At 49.0% G+C, this 20,182-nt stretch overlaps 1 protein-coding gene across 5 annotated transcripts in view; it reads left to right on the top strand.

The window, feature by feature from the left end:
- The window catches only part of MYZAP (myocardial zonula adherens protein), a 99,444-nt gene that overhangs the window by 11,786 nt on the left and 67,476 nt on the right, over nt 1-20,182 (top strand). For 2 of the 5 annotated variants that reach the window (XM_014556717.2, XM_032481115.1), the window contains exons 1-3: nt 3,829-3,984; nt 14,880-14,966; nt 16,484-16,576. In XM_014556717.2, the coding sequence (XP_014412203.2) occupies nt 3,910-3,984; nt 14,880-14,966; nt 16,484-16,576 (255 nt within the window). In that variant the 5' untranslated portion in view covers nt 3,829-3,909. Of the gene's footprint in view, nt 1-3,828; nt 3,985-14,879; nt 14,967-16,483; nt 16,577-20,182 lie in introns of those variants that run through there. The other 3 variants (XM_006181695.3, XM_032481116.1, XM_032481117.1) reach the window with 2 other exon arrangements.

Genomic DNA, 20,182 nt, shown 5'->3' with positions numbered 1-20,182 from the left:
GACCCCAGAGTGCTTGCCCTGCAGTCTATGCCTTCTGTCCATACCCTTCTCTCTGCTGCCTGTCACTGCCCTGCTCCCCAGCCTTCACTAGCTTCCTGTCCCCTGCAGACTGGTTCTCAACTTTATCCAAGGCCCTTTGCTATCCAACCCCAACCTACTTTGTCTCTGGTCTGTCCCTCCTGTTGGGAAGTTCAGGCTAGGCAGGGTAACACACATTTCCTGGACCCTCTCACCTCACCGTTTCCTCTGGCCCTGAGTCCGGAATGCCCTGGCCTTTCCCTCCTCATTCTCCAGGGTCAGCTCCCAGGCCGCCTTCCCAGGGAAGCCTTCCTGCTCTCTCTGGTGGCAGTGGCTTGGAGTTCTTCATCCTCTGCCCATTGCAGTGCTTTGGACGTGTGTCAAGTCTGGCTCCTCTCCAAGTGTAGCCAGTGAACTGTCAAGGACACAGGCCCTGGAGCCATCTCACTGGGGGCTGACGCTTAGCTCCACCACTCACCCGCATTGGTACTACGGACAAGTCACTTCCCCTCCCTGTGTCCTCATCTGCAAAATAGGGGACATAATAGTACCTTCTTCACCGAGTTGCTAGAAAGGTTAAATGAGCCGATGCACTTTAAGACTTTGAATACTGTCAGTGCTGTTTAAGTCTTTGCTGTCGTTTTACTTGAAGGGGGCTGTCTTACTCCGTGTCCCCAGTGCCTGGTACGTGGTATCTGCATGGTACATATTTGTTCAGTGAATTGGCTTATTGTCCTGCTGTTTGCACCTTTCTCCATGGGTTAACTGGTGAACACAGGATTATTTTCAGGGAGTTCCATTCCCTAGAGTGGACCAGCAGCAGGTTCCAGCCCCCGTGTCTAGACAGGTGTATAAATTCTGTGTATCTGGGTGACTTGCCTGGGGTATTGGGTTCCTCTCTGACTGCTTTCCTTATCGCTAGGCCCTGTTCTCTGCTTCTCAGACACCTGGTGAAACGGGGTGTTTCTTGTTCTACTTTATCCAAAGGGGCTTTGTAATTCAATACCCTTGTCCTTGGGTTGGAACTGTGTCCTTTTTCTATTGTGACAGTTTGGTCTCTGTTTTGCATTCAGAATGGGAACATGCCAGGACTTTGGGATGCTGGACAGCTAAATGGAAGGGGAGAAAAGGAGACGTAAAAGTGAAGAAGGCACAAAATATCAACAAGCCCGGTTGCTAGGGCTCTGTGACCTGTTCAGTGATTCAATTCCTGATTGTTTCTGCCAAGAACTAACAATAGTCTTTGCCACTGATAACTTTGCTGCAGAAATGGGTCCTGTCATAAGCCCCTCAACTAAGGATGCCAGTAGAGAGTTTGGAGAGGGTTCTGCAGAGAGCATCGTGGACAATTTAGAAAGGGATACGAGAGAGAAGTCTGGGAGCTGGGATGGGGGAAGGAGGTGCAAGCCAGTGACTGACTTCAGGAAAATGAAGGGCGTTTATACAGACAGTCAGAATTTTCTACAGACCTGTACTTCAGCAGAGAAATTCAGGACAGCTCTTAGGGTTATGTGGCTATTACTGTGCACAGGGAGGGTGGCAGATCTGAGAGTTCTGTCATAGCGTCTGTTCCCTCCACCCAGACAGTGGCACTGCTCCGTCACCAGTGCTCACAGAGGGCTCAGGGTAGACTGGGGCCATGCTGAAGGGAGCAGATCGACTGTCCCTACCAGCACCTACATCTGTCCTCTTCCTACTCTCAGTCCTGTAGGCCAGGGAGGGCTTCTCGGTGGGGCAGGAGTGCTCGGCTTTTGACTCTTCTTTAAAAAAAAAAATCTTTCCTTTTTGTCTTCTTCTCCCAGAACTCTTTCTAGATGTCATCATAGTTTAGAGACTGTGACTTCATTTTTGACTTTTGCTGGGCTAGATCCACCTTTCCATTGGTTTCTTAGTCCCACCTGCCTTCCTGTGTTCCGTCCTCCTCCTCTCCCACTTTCTGAGGGCTTTTCACATTCCTCTCTTCTGCAGTTCCTTAGGTGTTGGCCTGGCATGGAGGGGCTGTGGCATAAACCAGAGCCTGGCATCTGCCCGCCCACACCACCCACAGCCCTTGGTGACAGCTAGTATAGGGAACTTTCCTAGCTGGGACCAACACCACCCTGGGACTCTGGCTGCTGCAGCTGGCAAAGTGCATGGAGACCCTCACCTGGAATAATCACTCAGATGGAGTCAGCTTGGAGACCCTCACCTGCCTTAGAAGCTGGGTTAGCAAGGATGTTAGTTTTCGTTTTGCTTCATCATGAGTGCGTTGAAGTATTGCTCTGTAATATTTCTTCACTCATTCGACATTTACCTTGCAATTGCAACATGTCAATTACTGTTCTAGGTACTGGGTAGGCAGGTACTAGACAAGATCACTTCCACCAGCAGCTCACAAGCTAATGTGTAGTCTGCTGCTTTTGCAATGGACTATAATATAGTGTAAAAAGTATTAACAATATGAAGGATGGACAGATGGAGGAGACATCTGTTCAGCAACATTTCTTACATTTCTTGAACATCTTCCCTGTTGGTGCCACACTGGAATTTAGAGACGGGTGAGGCTACTCCCTCGGCCCCCAAAAGCTCACCATTAGGGAAGGGGACAGACATGCAATGGAAGACATGGCCTCAAAGAGCTGAGAGGTTCATGAGTATAAGTGTTCAGGGCAGGAGGGTCCTGGAGAGTTTGGTAGGGAGGGAGTATTTGGGCTTCGAAAGGTGAGTAGAGAGAGATTGTCTTCCCCTGATGAGAAACTTTTATCCTCAGGCTAAAGGCCAAAGCCTTCAGCTAAGCACACCTGGTTCCTCATGGCCCAGCTCCCTTCTGGTGCTTCTCTACCACTGGCCCCTTGCACTAGGGTATTTTCAGTTCCTAAAAAAATATACCATAGCTTCTTTTGCCTTCTGCCATCTATGCACCTGCCATTTCTTTTGGCCTGGAATTCCCTCCTCTCTCTGCTAGGGGGCAGCAGAGTGGACAGGCAAGGCACTCTGGTCAGACTGGGGTCCATTGGAGATTTGCTACTTTCCAGCCAGGGGAGCTCCTGTTGTGTTACTTAACCTCTTGATGAGTCAACATCCTCATCTGCAAAATGGGGATACAGGACAATCATAGTGCCTACCTCAAAGGGTGGTTGTGAGGATTAAATGAGTTAATACATGCAAAGTACTTGCCAGATGGGGTCACAGTAACCACTGAATAAATACAAGCAAATGAGTAAATATGAATGCTCTATGCCTGCTTGCTTCTACTTGTATTTCAGGTCTTAGGTTAGTCATCACCTCCTCTGGGAGGCCTTTTCCTACACAGGCCAACTTCCAGGGCCGGTTGTGAGCTCCCATGGGCATCACCTCTTCTACCAAAGCACTGACACTTGTCATTTATCCATGTCCCCACCAGATTGCAAATCCCATAGGACAGGGGCTGGGTGATTGTATTGGCTGCTGGGAGGGACACATGGTAGGCATTCGGTAAATATTGCACAAATGACGTGAGGTGAGGGTCCCATCCATCCCAGAGCCTCCTGGGGCAGCGAGGGGTGGGGATGGGTACTGAGCACCCAGGATAAACAGGCAGGTGGACCTTGACACTGCAGGCCGTAGAGAGAGCCTGTACGTCCAGGGGGTGCAGGGCTCCTTCCCGTCCCGGGACTGACCCTGGGAGGGTGCAGAGCTGTGGGAGGGGAGGTTGGCGGACAACTTTGGCTGGGTCTGTGCCCTTGGGAGGAAATGTAGCCTGACAGGTCAGGCAAGTGCGCGGGCCGCGCCCCCGGCCCCTCCCCCGGCCCGCCCCTGCCCTGCGCGCTGCTGGTCTGCGCCGCCCCACTTCCCGCCCCCAGAGCAGGGCGGGCCCGAGTGCTTATTCTCCCGCCGGGGAGAAGCTGAGCCCGCCAGCGGCGCCGCTGCGGGATGCTGCGCTCCACATCCACCGTCACTCTGCTCTCGGGCGGAGGCTCCAGGGCTCCTGGGGCACCCAGCAGGAGGGTGAGTAGCTGGGGTCGGGAGCTCCCACTGTCCTGATTCTCCGTCCAGGCTGCCCGGCTGCGGGGGTCTAGGGGTGGAGACTCACGGGATCCGGTCCCTGGGCCCCCTCAACCCACCCTGGACACAAGTTTCCGTCCTGTCCCAGCTCCGGACCTGTCCCAGCTCCGGAGGGGACCCTTTTTTCCTGCACTTCAGAGGTGCACTAGTAGCTCAAAGGCTTAGGGGACTTTCTGGAATTCCCAGACATTTCCGCTCCCTGCTCCTCTGCCAAGCCAAGTGTATCGGTGGCACTGGTTTAAGAAGCAAGGGAGACATTTCTGCAGTGTCTCTATCGTAGGATTCAAAGATAGTAAATGTCTTTAACAGCGAAACATTCCTCCTTCCAGTGATGAAAAGAAAGGACCCATTGTCCCCACTGGTGATAGAGTAACAGTGGTTTGGAGTGGGCTTAGCCAAGGTAGGCTTCATTTTACAAAGGAGAGGCGAGCAGCTGGCCGCCCAGGAGCCCAGCTGTGGGTCCATGCAACCACTTTCTTCTTTCTATTTTACATATTAGTGAAGAGGCAGCAGGGGTAGTCCTGGGTACCATCTCCAGGGAGGTTGCCCTTTGGAAAAGCAATGTTTCTCTGCCATCTTTGCTGCATCTTTTCTCACCTCTCCAGGTGTTCTGTGAAAGAAATGCTAGCCACAGGTTACATCTTTCCCATTTCATCTCTCTTCTAAGATTGGTGCCTCTGGGCACATGCCCAGGGCCTTGGTCTGTGCCTTTTTTGGTTCATCCATTCATTATGATATTCAGTACTCATCATTTGGTGCCTGTGTTTTGTGGTTGAGACTTCTCTAATCGTATTTCCCTGAGGTTTAGCCAAACAGGTGGTTAAGTGCAAGCCGAGTTCCCCTTTGGTACTCTTACCTGTTTTCTAGTCTTGTAGATGTGCTTATTTGATTTTGCATACCTCATCCAGGTGATCAGCAGTCACCTTCAGTGCTGCCTTTCTTTAGCTCTAGAAGAAAGGCACTGTTACTCTTGGGCATGGGCCACGTGATGGGTTCTGGTGTGTACATGTGTGCTGTGTGTACTCCAGATTCTTAGGGTTGACAGAACTCTGGCTGTCCAGTCATTAGCCTCATAAAGCAAGATCTCCATTACATCCAAGTGGGTTTCCAACCAGTCCCAGCCTTACTCCAAGAGGGCTATTTGCTTTATTTTTTATGGAAATCATTGTCAGTTGGAACATAATTGCAAATGAGAAAGAATGAAGTCACTGAAAAGCCCTTAGCCTGGACAGGGTCATGCATGGGACCAGATTGTGTGGATTGCATGAAATTCTCTGAGTCTCCTTCCAGAGTGGGCATTAGTTGGGCAGCTAGAATGTTATCATGGGTGAATGGAGATTTGACTAGTGTACTAGATAACCATTCTGAAGATTTTTTTTTTCTTAAGTATTTACTTTCAAGTATTTCTTTAGAAAGTGCTGTGGTGTCTGGCACAGTGGACACTCTACTGAGAAAGCTTTGCCTCTTGGATAAGACAACTGAAATCCTTTGAACTGGAGGGGTTGGTGTCCTGAATCAGACCATGTAGGGCTGCTCTGGGCACATGGCTGCTACTTCTGGAAAGAAGACATCTAAGGGTCCTAGGGTTCCCTTTATGATTTCCACCTCTGCTTATGATTTGCAGATGGCCCATGCACTGTGTGTGCACACATGTGTATGTGTGGAGCGCAGCAGTGAGCTGATGCTTGATTGATTGATCAACCAACACTTACAGATCTTTTGTGTGATGCAGGGCTAGGTATTGGGGTCCACTCTACCTGTGGAGGCAGACGTTGTCACAAACTACCGTCACACAAAGTGATGGTGGTAATAATAGGGGCAGAGTGTTGACAAGGTTACGTGGAAGCTAAAAGGAAATGTTCTTCTCCGAGCACCTGAGGAAGGCCTCCCTCAGCAGGAGACATCTGAGTTTAGTCTTGCAGGACAAGTGGGAATTTGTAGGGTGATTGACACATTTGGGATTCTGAAAAAAAGGAAGTATCATTTATCTAAATGGAACTCTTGGCGTATATTGTGTAACAGTGGCATATTGGATCTGCTTTAGGGCAAAACACTTTTTTTTTGAAAAACAAGAACAAGATGTCTTGAGAATAAAATTGTAGACCAAACAAGTAAAAGCGAAAAAGTGTTCCCGAGGTTGAAAGTTTTTCAATAAACTCTATCATTCCGACTTTCCTTTCTGATATTGGACAAGTGATGGTCTTGGAACAATAACACACTAGCCATTAAAGTAACATAGCTGTTTCATCCAAAGAGCTTACCAAATTAGGGACTGCAGGGGAACCAGGATGTGTTATTCCAGACATCCAAGCCAGCCAGAAGTGGTGGTGACAGCTGACACTGAGCAGGGCATTCTGCGTCAGCCGTCCAGGGTGGTGTGGCCAGACCAGACTGTCACCAGTTACCCTTTGTTCAATAGCTGCCACCTACAATTTGCATTTCCTTCTTATCTGAAATCTCTCAAGAGGGAAAAAAAAAAAAAGGTGGGAGAGTAATTTCTGTCAGCTGATAAACAAGCCTGTGAGAGGCATTTAAGGATGCCAAACAGCCCAGGTTGTAAAATTTAAAAAAAAAAAAAAAAAAAAAGCCTGCCTTCAAACCAGTTGTACACTAAAAATAGTTTTATCTGTGGCAACTGCAGGAAGATAAATTGGCTGGAGAAACACCGTAGACAGATTGATGACCTTGGAGAATTGGAGAAAACATTAAAAAAAAAATATTGACAGTGCTTCATCATTCTGAAAGGAATTTTGTAAATGCAGTTAATCCCAGCGAATGGGACTTTGAAATGATAGGTCATTTGTGTGGCCAGGTTGTGTGCTTTGAGGGGAAGGCACGTGTTGCTTTGTGCAGCCAAATATTTTTGGTTAAGCTGTTCAGCCAGGGCAGTGTGAGAGGAGAGATGTGTCCAGGGTTTCCCCCAGCACCACGCTCTGTCCATGATAGGAAACTGTTGGCTGGTGTTACTGGTACGTGGACCCTCGGTAGCACATGAAAAACAAAACAAAACAAAACCCAGCAAGGCCACAGGGATAAGACTGTCTCCTGGCCCGCCCTTGCCGACATTTCTTTGTATTTGGCAGGGGCTTCCTCTGTTAAAAACTGGAATGAGCCTGCCGGTCATCACTTCCTTACTCATGCAACAGTCTTGGGGCCCATTTCTGTCTGATTGGCTCAAAATAAAGAATTCTCCTTAGCTGGCTGGTGAATGGGCCAGACAGGTGTTTACCTCACTTCCTTTTCCTTTCACAGAAACACCTGTGTGCAAAACTTCCGTGTTGTCTTGTGGGGTGCTGAGGAAGGGACAAGGGGTGTCATGGGACCTCAGCATCTGGGGGAAAGAAGCTGGCTGCAGTGTCCTCCAGGGAGGGGGTGGGCAGGGGGCTCCCTGTACCCAGGAGACAGGCTAGCTGCTCTCCTGTTTAGAGGGGCCCTCCTGAGCCAGCCCCTGACACGCCCAGTTGAGGGGTTTTGGAACCCTGGTATCCCCAGGACTTAGCCAAAAAGCCTCTGCCACTAAAAAAGTGAGTTGTAGGCTCAGAAAAAAAATGTCCCAACCTCTCTGCCTTGATTCACCCATCTTGCTGTGTCAGATGTAGGATAAAGAGACCTGATTTCTGGCGACTCTTAAGGAAAACCTGAGACCTGGAGGCTGGTGTGACCACTGAGCTTCTGGGCACTTAGGAAAGCCTTTCAAGTCAGCCTCAAAAATTATAGAAGTGAGTGCAGGGAGTTGTGGATCCAGGGCCAACTAACCAGAGACTGCGCTGAAGTGTTTTCACCTAGGTTTCTTTCAGCGATTCCAGGCATTTGTGGCTTTCTAGCCTCCAGCTGCCACCTCTCTCAGCCTAAAGGTGTTCCGGTGTTCCCCAGCACTCGGGAGGGTCACACAGAAGTGTCTGCCTCTTTCCCTCCCTAGATGAGTGATGGTTCCTAAATGTCTGTCACACTGTTGACTCTTCTTGGTCATTTAAGGCCAGAGTGATCTTTCTAAAATGCAAATTCCAGTCACCCAACTCCTCTGCTTCAGGAGCCCCCTCATCCTGCCAAGAACAAGTACAAACCCCCAGGTTTAGCAGCAGGCGCTCCTGATCCGGCCTCTGCCCTCCCTGCCCCCTCCTCACACACAGTCTCTCTAGATGTTCCAAGTTACTTGCTCTTCCCCAAGCTTGTGATGCTATTCCTCTCCTCTCCCTTTTCTCGTGCTTCTCTGAGGAGGGGTCAGCTCTTCTGTGTTCCCCTAGAGGCCAGTGCACCCCATCATTGCTTGTACCTCTGATTAACTACATGAGACAAGGTTTAGAGACTCCCCTCCCCAAGCCTGGTGTAATAGGTGCTCAAGAAGAGGAGTATCACCAGGGCCCTGAAGGAGCCACGCTTACTTAACATTGGCTTGGCAAACGGGAAAACAGGAAGAGAGGCTTGGGAGGAAGCCAGCCCGTGGCCTCTGGCCCACCTGCACAGGAAGCAGGTGCCCAGGGGCTGGGAGTGCGGGCCCAGGTGAGGACTTGGTCAGCGCTGGGGAGGCCTCCAAACATGCCAGTTGCCTCATCCTGTTGTACCGTCAGTTTCATCCTTTGGTTCAGTCACTGATTCTCGACTCTCGTTGCACATGGGACACTGAGAAGCTTAAAATACCTGCACCCGGGCCCCGCCCTAGGCTGTCTAAGTGAGAACCTCAGCAAGTAGAGGATAAAATTGGGATTGTTTAGGAAGCTCCCCAGGTGATTCTCATGTGCGGCCAAGGATGGGGACTCCTTCCAAACCATACTGTCCCCTGATGGCTTTCTTGGAAATGCAGATAGTCCTGGGACCTTGTTTGGGAAGGTCCCTTTGGCCTTGTGGGAAGGTGGGGTGGGGCAGGGTGGGGAGTCCTAACACTTCAGGTCTTTGTGTGCATGCATTTACCTGTGTTTTCTCTCTGGGTCTTGGCCTGAGGGGCATGTTGTGAGCCTGGTACGGCAGTGAGCCTGGCAGAGCAAGAAGGAGAAGCCGCCATCCTCTTATTAATGAATTTTGTCTGGAGTCAGCCCTGACGCGGGAAAGGGGGTTCCAGGCCACTTTATACCGCCTGGAAGAAGTGTCCGCATACGCAGATCAGGGGTCAGTAAGCCACGGTCCTGGGGTCAGATCCGGCCCGCGGCCTGCTTTGTACACTCTCAGCTAAGAATGGTTTATCCAGGGCCTGCAAAACCTCAGTGTTTACTATCTGGCCCTTTACAGAAAAAGTTTGCCTCACCCTGATATAGATAATCAGTCCTGCAAATTCAGGGCCACAGCAGAGCCAAGAGGCCTACTCCAGACAGGTCAGGCCCTGTTGCGCCTGTGTGTTCCAGAGATACCCTGCCTGTGCTGAGCAGAGAGAGTGTGGTGTCCCTCCTCCCAGCCGGAACCCTAGTGGCCACACCTTCTGTTGTTAGGTGGAGCTGGGCAGGGACCCACCTTCACAAAGTGGACCAGGCCTGAGGGAGATGTAAATGCACTTGGCTCATTTCCTTAGGGAAATGCATGTTTATAGACTGGTGAGCCAACCTGACACCTCCCTGGGTCATCTCCTCCACCCCTTTTTGTTTGAGACGGACAGTTTTCCCTCAGGGGAGCCCAGGTACCGGAAGCTGAGAGCATGATGGTACATGGATCCCAGCATCTCCCCTAGATGGAGACCAGCCCTCTGCCTCCACAAAGGGGGTCGGAAACAAGTCTCCAGAGGACCAGCTTAGCTCCCAGGTGCCCTCATTGCAGACAAGGGTTCGGCTGTTTATCCTCCTGTGGAGGAAGCTTGAATGCTTGCTGCCCCTCCCTTGCTACTCCTCCCATGGGGGTTGGTTTAAAGAAAGTGGAAGGCCCTTTGGGGAGTTTCAGGTACATTCTTCATACTGTATTTTAGTTCAACCTAAAAAGAAACTCACACTGACATTTACTGAGCAAGGGCCTGTTGTGTGTTGATACTGTGCTGAGTGCTGTAAGGGCTACAGAAACAAGTAAGGTTCAAGGCTCGCTTGGGAGCCCTGTTTTTTCCCTTCCAGTCCAGTTTGTAGTGTGTGGAACATAATAGGAGATACTCAGTGATGCTGTTGCATCGCTGAACTCAGATTTGAGTGTTAGTCCCTTTCTCCAAAAATTTGAATGGCTCCCCCTTGTCTTCCATTAGAGGCCTTACTTCTCCATCAGGCATTCGTAGGTTGTCAGAGTTTGGCCCCTATCTGTTTGCCCTTTTCCCTCTCCCATTGTTGCTCAGGCTGCAGGCCCATTTACCATTCTCAGAACGTGCCAGTGTCTGTGCCTTTGGCCAGCCTGGAGTGAGTGCCTTTTCTGGGAATTGTCTGTTGTTATTCTGACGTTGGATTCTCCCAACTCATTGCCCCTGAAAGTCCTTCTGTACCCAGCTCCAGTGTCATCTCTAGGAGCCTTCCCATGTACGTCCACCACCAGTTAAGGTTATTGCTCTCCTTCCTATATTCCTATGGTAAAAAAAAGAACACTTACAGAGCACTTAATATGTGCCGGGAACTCCTCTCAGCCCTTGCCATGTATTAGTGTATTTAATCCTTGCCACAATCCCAGGAGAGTGGTTCTGTAGTATTGTCAGCTCTGCTTTACCACTAAGGTGACCGAAGCAATAGAGATCAAGTAGCTTTCCAAAAGTTTCATAGCTAGTAGGTGTCAGAAACAAAATTGGAACCCAAAAAGTACAGTTCCACCATGTTACACCAAGGGCTCTCTGTTGCCCTGAGTGGGTATATATCTGAATTGTGAGCTCCTGCGGGTTCAGCTGTCTCTTTTCATATTGGTTGTTTCTCTCCATGCTGGTACCCTCATAACCTTTAAAACTATTTCACAAGTTGTGGGTGCTCAGTAACTAAGTGATGGAATGCACTAAGTCCATCTTCCTGCTTTTGATCCACTGGGAAGGACCCTCACTTGTAGGGACAGCTGGTCTAGCACTAGTGTTCAGGGGAAGTTAGGTTCGGCTCTCCTCTGTTCAGAACACAAGGCTGAGCCAGCTGCTATGGGAACCCCTGGGAACAAACTATCTTACCTGCCACTCAGTCCTGTCCAGCCTGGGCTGCTCTGGGTATTTGTGTGTCAGGAAACCATGAAGGTCAGCATCATAAAATGCTCAGAGAGATAAGCAACACTGCCTTGATTGTACTCAGTGGGAGATTTTCCCAAAGGGAGATTCCTGAAAGTGAATGACTAATGGGGGGTAAACTCTCCTGGGTCAGCCTAGTGGGTTCGTTCAGGGGTTACTTGGTGCTTCTGTTAGGAAGTTCACAGTGTCTTTTTGACCTTGGGATGTTTTCTTTCCTGAAGCTGTCCTGTGGGTCTGGAAAGGATTGCTCTCTTCTCTTTCTGATACAGCCTCTCTCAATTTTTATTATTGCTATCACTACTATGATTTTTAATTTAAAAACGTGCACATACTTGGAGCAGGTGCAGACAGTGCAGAAATCCCACTTTCCTGAGATCACCGCCACCACCACCAGCAGCAGCAGTTAGTTGTGTTTCCTTAAAGACATTTTTTTCCATAATGTACACAAATTATCAGAGTGTGTTTAAAAAAACAAAAATGGGAATTATTCCTAACATTTTTTCAAGCAAACTTTTTTCCCTGCAGGACAGTTCATTTGGCCATCTTATTAGGAAGCATCTGATCCTGTTCCAGGCTGAGTTTAAATTGTGTCTGTGCAGTCGGTCCATCAGTGGGTCAGCACTGCTAACTCAGACTGCTAAGTGCCACGTGTAGTCCGTGCCTCAGTGTTTCCATAAAAGCACTTGTAATGACAAGTGTAAACATTCACACAGGGGTCTGGGTGTAGCCTCAAGCACCTGCTGCACCTGGCATGTAGCTTTGCTGTCAGATGTTTATTTTACATGTTCGTTTTATTTTAATTCATTTCTGTCACCAGGTAAAACTGAGAGCTTAGGGAAATGCATTCTGTTTTTCCTGAGGTTTTGTATACCGTGGAATCCACACAGCTCGGGGAGAGCTGCAGGAAATGTGTTGAAAAATATCAGAGTTCTGCATGGACAGATAGAGAATTGTCTCAGTCGGGAGGGGACTTCTCATTTTGGGGTGATTGGACCCATGGAGTCCCTTCTGAGCCTTGTCTTTTCTTCAGGCTTTAGTTTATTCTGAAAATTATTGCCATGAGGGATTACCCCTCTAGGGCAGTCACCCTAAAAAAGGTATCACTTGCAGTACTAATTCCCACTAGACCCGTTGACCAAATTGTTATTATCATGGAAAGCAGAGCCGGGAAGCCAAGTAAGCCTGTATCATTTTCGAGCTTGTAGGATGATGATAACATCTAGATAATAATACAAATATCTAACATTGACAGAGGCTTACTATGTGCCAGACATCTTCCTTGCCCTGCTTTTTTACCCGTGAGACTCAGAGAGATCAAATAGCTTGCCCATAGTCAACACAGCCTAGTAGGTGTTGGAACCGGTGTATGTGTGTGTCTGTGCACCTGTGCAGGTGTGCACATCTGTGTGCACACGTGTGTGTGTTGGGGGGAGTGTGGTGCAGGAGAAAATCATTTCCTTTTCTCGCAAAATTATGCTGTGGCTCAGATCCAGCCTATCAGAGAAGATTATTGAGCATCACAGACTTGGATTGCCTGCCTGGTGTGAGTTACACTTTGATGTTTGTGCAAATGCCAGCTGGTTTCATCCAGTCCAAGTGGCCTGAAGTCAGAGGGCTGCCTTTCTCTGCAGGCACTTGGATTCCCATCAGTGTTGTTGCTTGTCAGCTGAGAGCTATCTGCTGGAATGGTTTGGTTTCTCTTTGGCCAGCATAACTGGTGATGAGCTTTGAAGGTTTGGTGCAAAGTTGTCTACATAAAAGGGAGTGACATCCCTGGGGGTCAGGCCACATCTGACCCTGGGGTCACTGGGGTCGAAGCTTGCCCAGAGGAGAGCGAGGAGAGAGAAGGATCTTGAAACCAAATCATGGCTGAAAGAACTAAGGTTGTTTAGTACAGAAGGGAGGAGGTTCAGGGGACAGGAGGCCCACCAAGAGTAAAGGGAATTCTCCTGCAGCCCCTGAGAGCGCCCTTAGTCCATCAGGTAGGTGTTCTGAGGAAGAACTTGTAAGTTCATTGTCAGGAAGTTAGAGGTGTCAGGTAGCAAAATGGGGTGCCTCAGAGGGAGGCAGTGGTGTGTGTGGAAGCACTAACATGCCCCAAGTGGGCTCTCACTTGTACGTGGAAAATGTTACCCTCAGGCTGGGTATCCACCTGCCAGTACCTTGTTGGGTGAGGGGGGCCTTTGTAAGCTGGCAGGTTGGACTTCTAAGATCTTTAACAATCATATCCAACCCTGGGCATCTGGGATGAAGGGTAGTTTTGCTCAGAGGCTGCCCTGTGGACCAGTGCAGATCCATGAGCCTGCAAACCAGGTGGAGGGGTGTCTTAGTTTGCTAGGACTGTTGTAAAAAGGTATCGCTAACTGGGTGACTTAAACAGGAGAAGTGTATTGTCTCGTGGTTCTGGAGGCTGGAAGTCCGAAATCAAGGTGTCAGCAGGGTTGGTTCCTTCTGAGGGCTGTGAGGGAAGGAGCTGTTTCAGGCCCCTCTCCTCTGCATGCTTACCTGGTGTTCTGCCTGTATGCACGTCTGTCTCCACATTCCCCATTTTTATAAGGACACCAGCCGCTTTGGATTAAGACTCGCCATAACAACCTAATTTTAACTTATGTAACCTCTGTAAAGACTCTGTTTCCAAGTAGAGTCACATTTTGCAGTACTAGGGGTCAGGACTTCAACATATAAATTTTAGGGGGACATAATTCAACCCATAACAGGGACAAGCGACACTCTAATGAGTCAAACCCATGTCGCTGTAGGCTGGGTGCTCTGAGTGCTGCTTTGGCCCTCTGTTTTTTGTTTTTGTTTTTGTTTTAATTTAATGGCAGGATCACTTTTCTCTGGGAAATGTCACATCAGGACCCGGCTATAATAGGGTGAAGTAAACATCATGTGGCGTTGAGTCCAATGTCATTGTTACACAGCCGTCACTACCATCCATCTCCAGAATGTTTTCATCTTTTCACACTGAAACTGTACCTTTCCCCCATCTCCTCAGCCCCTGGCAACCACCAGCCACCATTCTGTCTGGTCTGTGAATTTGCCTACACTAGAGACCTCATATAATTGGAAGCGTACAGTGTTTGTCTTTTTGGGACCGCCTTATTTCACTTAGCCTTATGTCCTCAAGGTTCATCCATGTTGTAGCATGTGTCAGAATTGTCTTCCTTTGTAAGGCTGTATAGTACTCATTTTATTCTGTGTATTTACCACATTTTATTTATCCATTCATCTATTGATGGACGTTTGGGATGTTTCCACCTTTTGGCTATTATAAATAATGCTGCTGTGAACACTGGTATGGAGGCTTAAAAAAATTTTGTGATTAAACATGTACCTGTCTATTATAGAAAAATCCAGTACACAGTCCAGTACAAAGCACCCTCACACCCCATCGCCACTGGCTGTAATTTGGCCTCTATCCCTCCAGCTGTATTTTGGCCTGTGGTTGTGAAATAAGACCATTCTGTACTGTAACAGAACATGAGCCATTTAAAAAAAATGTCTGAACTCTGAAAGTCTTTAGTAGTTTCCTAAACACGGAAAACATAAAACCTGAGCAGAGGGTGTCGAGTGCATATGATGAGCCCGGCAAGGGCTGGCCTTGCCCCAGAGTCCCCTGTGTGATTGGCACCATCACTCCCGCTGCCAAGTAGGGGAAAGGGGCTCTGAGAAGCCCCGGGTGCCCCGGTTCCTTCCACCCCACATGTGGCTTCCTAACCGGCCTCCCCCGTCTCCCATATAGGCAAATGTCTGCAGACTGCGGCTGACCGTGCCTCCCGAGGGTCCGGCGTCGGAGCCCAGCGAAAAGAAGGCTGAAAGGAAAGAGCAAGTAAGCCCCCGCAGGGCGAAGCCCTGGCCCGTTCTCCTCTTTGTGCCCTCGTGTTTCACCCCCTCTCCGTCCATCCTGTGCCCAGGCCGGGCACAGAGCCTGAGTGTCGGCAGCTGTGAGGTGGCAGGCCCTCTCGACTTGCCCCGTCCACCTCTCCCCACAAGCCCGGCCTCTGATCTGCTCTTCTTGGTGGACACTGGCTGTGTTGCCTAGAAGCGATCGGGGTGCTGGCCCTAGTCCAGGTGCTGTGACAGGGACAGGGAGCGTGTTTCTCCTGGAAGAGCCCCGTCCAGTCGAGTCCAAGGGCCCGTTGTCAGCTGCCGGCGCTGAGGCCCAGCTCTTGGGCGGCCAGGCTGCCTGGAAGGGAGCAGCCCGCCGTGGCGAGGGCGCCCAGCGGCGGGCCTCTTTGTGTCAGCTGCTGTGCTGGGCCGTGCAGATACGTCTGACCTTGGCCTTGCCTTAGAGGAACTCACAGTGTTTCAGGTGAGACAGATGTATAAATAAACAAAGATGACAATCATAGTCTCAGTGTTAGGATCCAGAAGTGTGAGAAGGGCTCCGGGAACACGGAGGATGGGGCTATAACCAAGGACCCAAAAGCTGGTTTGAAAGGGCTCTCACCAGTAAAAATGAAATGGTTTCAGCATCAAAAGAATTAATAACAATAATAACACATTGAATAATTGAAAAAAACCTCATGAGTTGATAGTAATAATCAGAGAAAGAGAGATTATCAAGGGGAAAGCTCTTCTTTATATTACATCAGCTGGTAAATTTAGAGAATCTCTGGTTTATAACCCCCAAGGCAGTGCGTCAGTGGTTGCAGAAACTAGTTGGTGAAAGATCACTGCGGAGGAGTACGTTCACGGGGTCTGAGAGTATTAATCACTTACTGACTCTCAGGGTCCAGTGCCACAGTAGGGCAGCCAGCAGTCCAACCGCGTGATCCAGTTCACCATCACCAGTAGTGGGGCTGCCTGGTACTATGTGACTTCTCATGTGATGCAGGTAAGAAGTAAACAGTTTTACCTGTAATATTCATGCCAAACTTGTTTAACTTGAATCTAGTAATAAGGAAACAGAAAAATCCAAAACAATTAGCCAGAATCCCTTAATAGATTCAATGTTATTTAAAAAAGAAAAAAAAGGAGACTCTGTTGAAGGTAAGAGGCTAAAGAGATTAAATATCAAATATAATGAATCAACCTTCATTAATTCCTGGATCCATAGAAAGTCTGTAAAAGGCATATTGGGATAATTGTACAATTTTGAGTATGAACCCATATATTATTGTTGAATAGATGGTATTTTTGTGATAGTGGTACTTTGGTTATGTAGTTTCTTCTTTCAGCTTCAAATATTCTACAGAGAAAAAGCTTGGGAGTAAAAGCTCATAACCACAAAGAGAGCAGGAGTGGTCAGGCTTCGGCCGCTGGGCCCCTCTGATGACTGTTTTGCTGAGGGGGGAGGTATTCCCTTCTGCCCCCACTAATCCTCTCCCTCTCCATCCCTTTCAGAGGAGTGGGCCTGGGCTGAGTCCAGGGGCCTGTGGGCAGCTTAGCACATGGGGAGTCAGAAGGAGCCCTTGCTGGAGACGGGGCCCGGCTAGGGTGACAGGACAAGGGCCTTCCTTGGTGGCTGTTCCCGAATGCATGGTAGGGGCAGTGGGGAATTTGGTCTGCTGGAGTTGGGCCCGAGCTGCACGCCTGGGGAGATGTTCGTGGGGGGTTTCTGGGTGCTGCCACTGGGGCGGTGACTGCTGTGAGGCACCGGAGGGCATGTCACTGCTCAAGAAGAATCAGATATTCCCAAAGAAAGAGGCATCGTGTTCTGTGTCACATGCACGTTGGTAACCGTGCTGTGTACCGATTTGCTTACTGGTGTTGAGCAGTGCTTTTTGAAGTTTAAAAACCAATTAGACCAATTTTGTTTTTTGGTTTTTTTGGATCAAAATGTCATCCTGAACCCTCATATGTAACCCAGGTGCTCGTGGGGGCCAAAGTCCTCCCAGCGTTCCTGCACCCCAGGCTCCCTCCTGCTGCGAACCTGAGCGCAGGGCAGAGACGCCTGGGAAAGCTATCTGCCATGACGCTTGTACTGGGTGGACCAGGTGTGCAGTCTGAGTGTCCATCTCTGACGTGTCGGATGACTCACTGCAGAAGAACTGGGGTAGAGAGGAGGAGGGTGGGGCTGGCTGTTCCCCAGAGCCAAAGTCCTTGGGTGGTGGCAGCACCTGAAGGCCCTGGTGGTGACTGTGAGGCTGTTCTGGGTGACTTCGTCACCATGTCCTGGCTGGTGGCCTGGCCTGCTTGTGTCCCCTGGGCCTTCCTGGCGTCATGCTTCTTCCTGGAGAAACTGCCTGTCCTGCGTCTCCTCCTCCCTCCGGGCTGTGCCTGCTGCATCTTTTCTGATGTCATGATGTCCCTCTCTGAGCAGCCCTCTTTCAGTACACCCCGGCCTTGCCTCCTCTCTCTGCACAGACCAGACCTCGGGGGACTCCTCCATGTACAGCTTGGCCTGTCTGGGGAGGCTGCCCACCCCACACGTCAGCTGTGGCCCCCCCCCCCCCCGAGCCCCGTCCTGCTGTGACCGTGCTAGTGTGCAGTGTTCTCCACGTGGTGTTACTTTCATGTACAGAGTACAGATATTTTATGGCTGTGTCAGTATTATTTTAGTATCTAAAAGTATGAAATGTGGATCATTTATGTGAACAGATAGAACCAGAAAGTTCTAGGCTGGAGTGGGACATAGGTGCCCTCATTTAGAAGATGTTCTGACCCTATCAGGACAAGGACCTTACATTTCCTGATTACCAGTGAGAGTGTGTCTTCCCGTATTTGTTCCTCACGGGTATTAACCTTGGGGCTGTGTGCTTCCCGGAGACCCTGATGGAGCCGTCTTGGAAATGAGGCGGGGACATGTGAAGGAGAGCAGGAGGAGGGCTTGAGGGGGCAGGGTGGGAGGCAGGTGCCTGCGCAGACTCCCTGTCCTTTTCCCAAGTCTCTCACCCCCTTCTCCAGCACAGGCCCTCCGCCCCCTCCCCGTCCTCCTTCTCTAGCCCCACCTACTCTAAGATCATTTGCCTTTACTAGAACCTTCTTCCTCAGACAACCTCCCTGCGGAATTCAGCCCTGGGCCTTGGCCCTCTCTCAGATGCAATGGCAAATGACAGCAAAGGGTAGAAGATGATGAGGCGGTTTCTTCCCTATTAAATAAAATAACTGTCTTTGGTTGTAAGAAAATAAATGCCAGAATACCGGTAGTTTGAGCTGGTTCCATGTGGCACCACTGGTTGTGCTTCAGGACTCAGACCCTGTCGACTCGTTCGTTCCTCTTGGGTGATGACCCAGCCTGTCTGAAACCGACTCAGTAGTATCTCTTTTTTTTTTTTTTGAGTCGGTCTGCTCTCACCGGACAGATTTACTAATTATCCTTTGACCCCATGGCATCTACTTCCTCCTCAGACCCCTTGTTAGGGCTCTAGCCTGTGCCCGGAGTCTCTCCCCAGCCGTCTCTCAGTTGATCCAAGTCTTCGCATCCTTCAAGGCCCTACTAAAGGCCTGCTTCCCCCCAAGACCTTCCTGGACCGCCGGTGCTGGGGTGAGCGTCCCCTCTTGTGAGCCACAGGACATCCAGGCTGCCCTCTTTCTCTCCCTTGGCACCTCGTCATCTGCTGCTAAGAACTCCACATGTGTATACGTACATATTCCTGCAATGCTGGTGCACAGCACGAACAGATACACACACACATGAGAATGTGGAGTCTTTCAATGTCGTCTCTCAGAGCCTAGCCCTCTGCCTTGCACATAGTAGGTGTTTAGTGAACTGTTGATAATGATGATTCAGTTTTGTGTTGGTTTCCTGTGGCTGCCACAAAAAAAGTGCCACAAACTGGGTGGTTTAAACAACACAAATGTGTTGTCTCATGGTTTTGGAGGCTTCAAACCCAAGACCAGGGGATGAGCGGGCCCATGTTCTCTCTGAGGGCTCCAGGCGAGAACCCTTGCCTCGCTCAACTGATGGCGGCCCTTGGCAGTCCTCGGCTGCACTCTGGTCTTCACGTGGTGCTCTCCCTGTGTGTGCATGTCTCCAGAGCCAGATTTTCCTCTTTTTATAAGGGCACTAGTCATCTGGGATTAGGGCTTACTCTAGTGACTGCATCTGAACTTAACCCTGTCTCTAAATAGGGCCAAATTCTGAGGTACTGGGGATTAGGACTCCAATGTGCTACCTATTTGCAGGACATAACTCAACCCATGAGAAGTTTCTTTGTGGAATTTAAAAAAAATTTTATTTGTTTATTTAGGTTGTTTGTTTTTTGGGATAGGTAATTAGGTTTATTTATTTACTTATTTATTTTAATGGAGGTACTGGGGATTGAACCCAGGACCTCATGCAGGCTGAGCATAATCTACCACCGAGCTATACCTTCCCCCTGTTTGGAATATTATCATCTTAAGTTGTGTTAATGACTCAGATGAATTAGCTCTATGGACTTCTGTTTGTATATTAAAAATCATTATGGGAGAGGAAATGCTGATTAATTTGTGGACACAAATTTCATGTTGAGAAATTGATGAATGTGCAATATAATGTTTATTAAGTTGTTGAACAGTAAAAATTAAAATTGGTAGTAGATGGTTTTGAAATTGAACCCTTATTTTCAGAGAACCTTGTGAGTGTATGTATCTGTATTCCTATCCAAATCTATATGCAGCGTATTCTTATGCACACACAGAAATAAGAACCAACACCAGCTATTAAACCCTTATCATGTTGAATCAGAGTCTCACTGCATAGCTGAATTTTAGAGAGTATGACCTGAGCTGATTGAGTCTGTGCAATGGTGAAGTTTTTCCAAACTGACATAACAGCTTGAAGTAGATAATGTTTTAAATAGCTGTTAACGTCTCACTGTCAATGGATGTCCTTTAAAAGTGACTTGTGGTTTTAAAGAAGTGGTTTCTAGATCTTGGAGAGCACTGAGTGAAGGAGAGTGGATATATGTGTAGATATGAAAAGTTGGGAACTTTGATAGCCTGGGAAAATGTTTAAAAGGGCCATTCAGTTTTACAGCCCTCTTTCCCTTAAAAGCCCCGGATGAACAAGCCTGCTGAGGGTGAGTTCTTGTTCTTGGCATGACTGTTTATACAACATGACAGGCTGTTGCCAGGTGCGGAGTGTGCTGTCAGGGTTCCGGTGGGGCTGGGGCTGCC

This window comes from Camelus ferus, chromosome 6, assembly GCF_009834535.1.
Source record: "Camelus ferus isolate YT-003-E chromosome 6, BCGSAC_Cfer_1.0, whole genome shotgun sequence".
Lineage (NCBI taxonomy): Eukaryota > Metazoa > Chordata > Mammalia > Artiodactyla > Camelidae > Camelus > Camelus ferus.
This window is presented reverse-complemented; position numbering and strand designations above follow the sequence as displayed.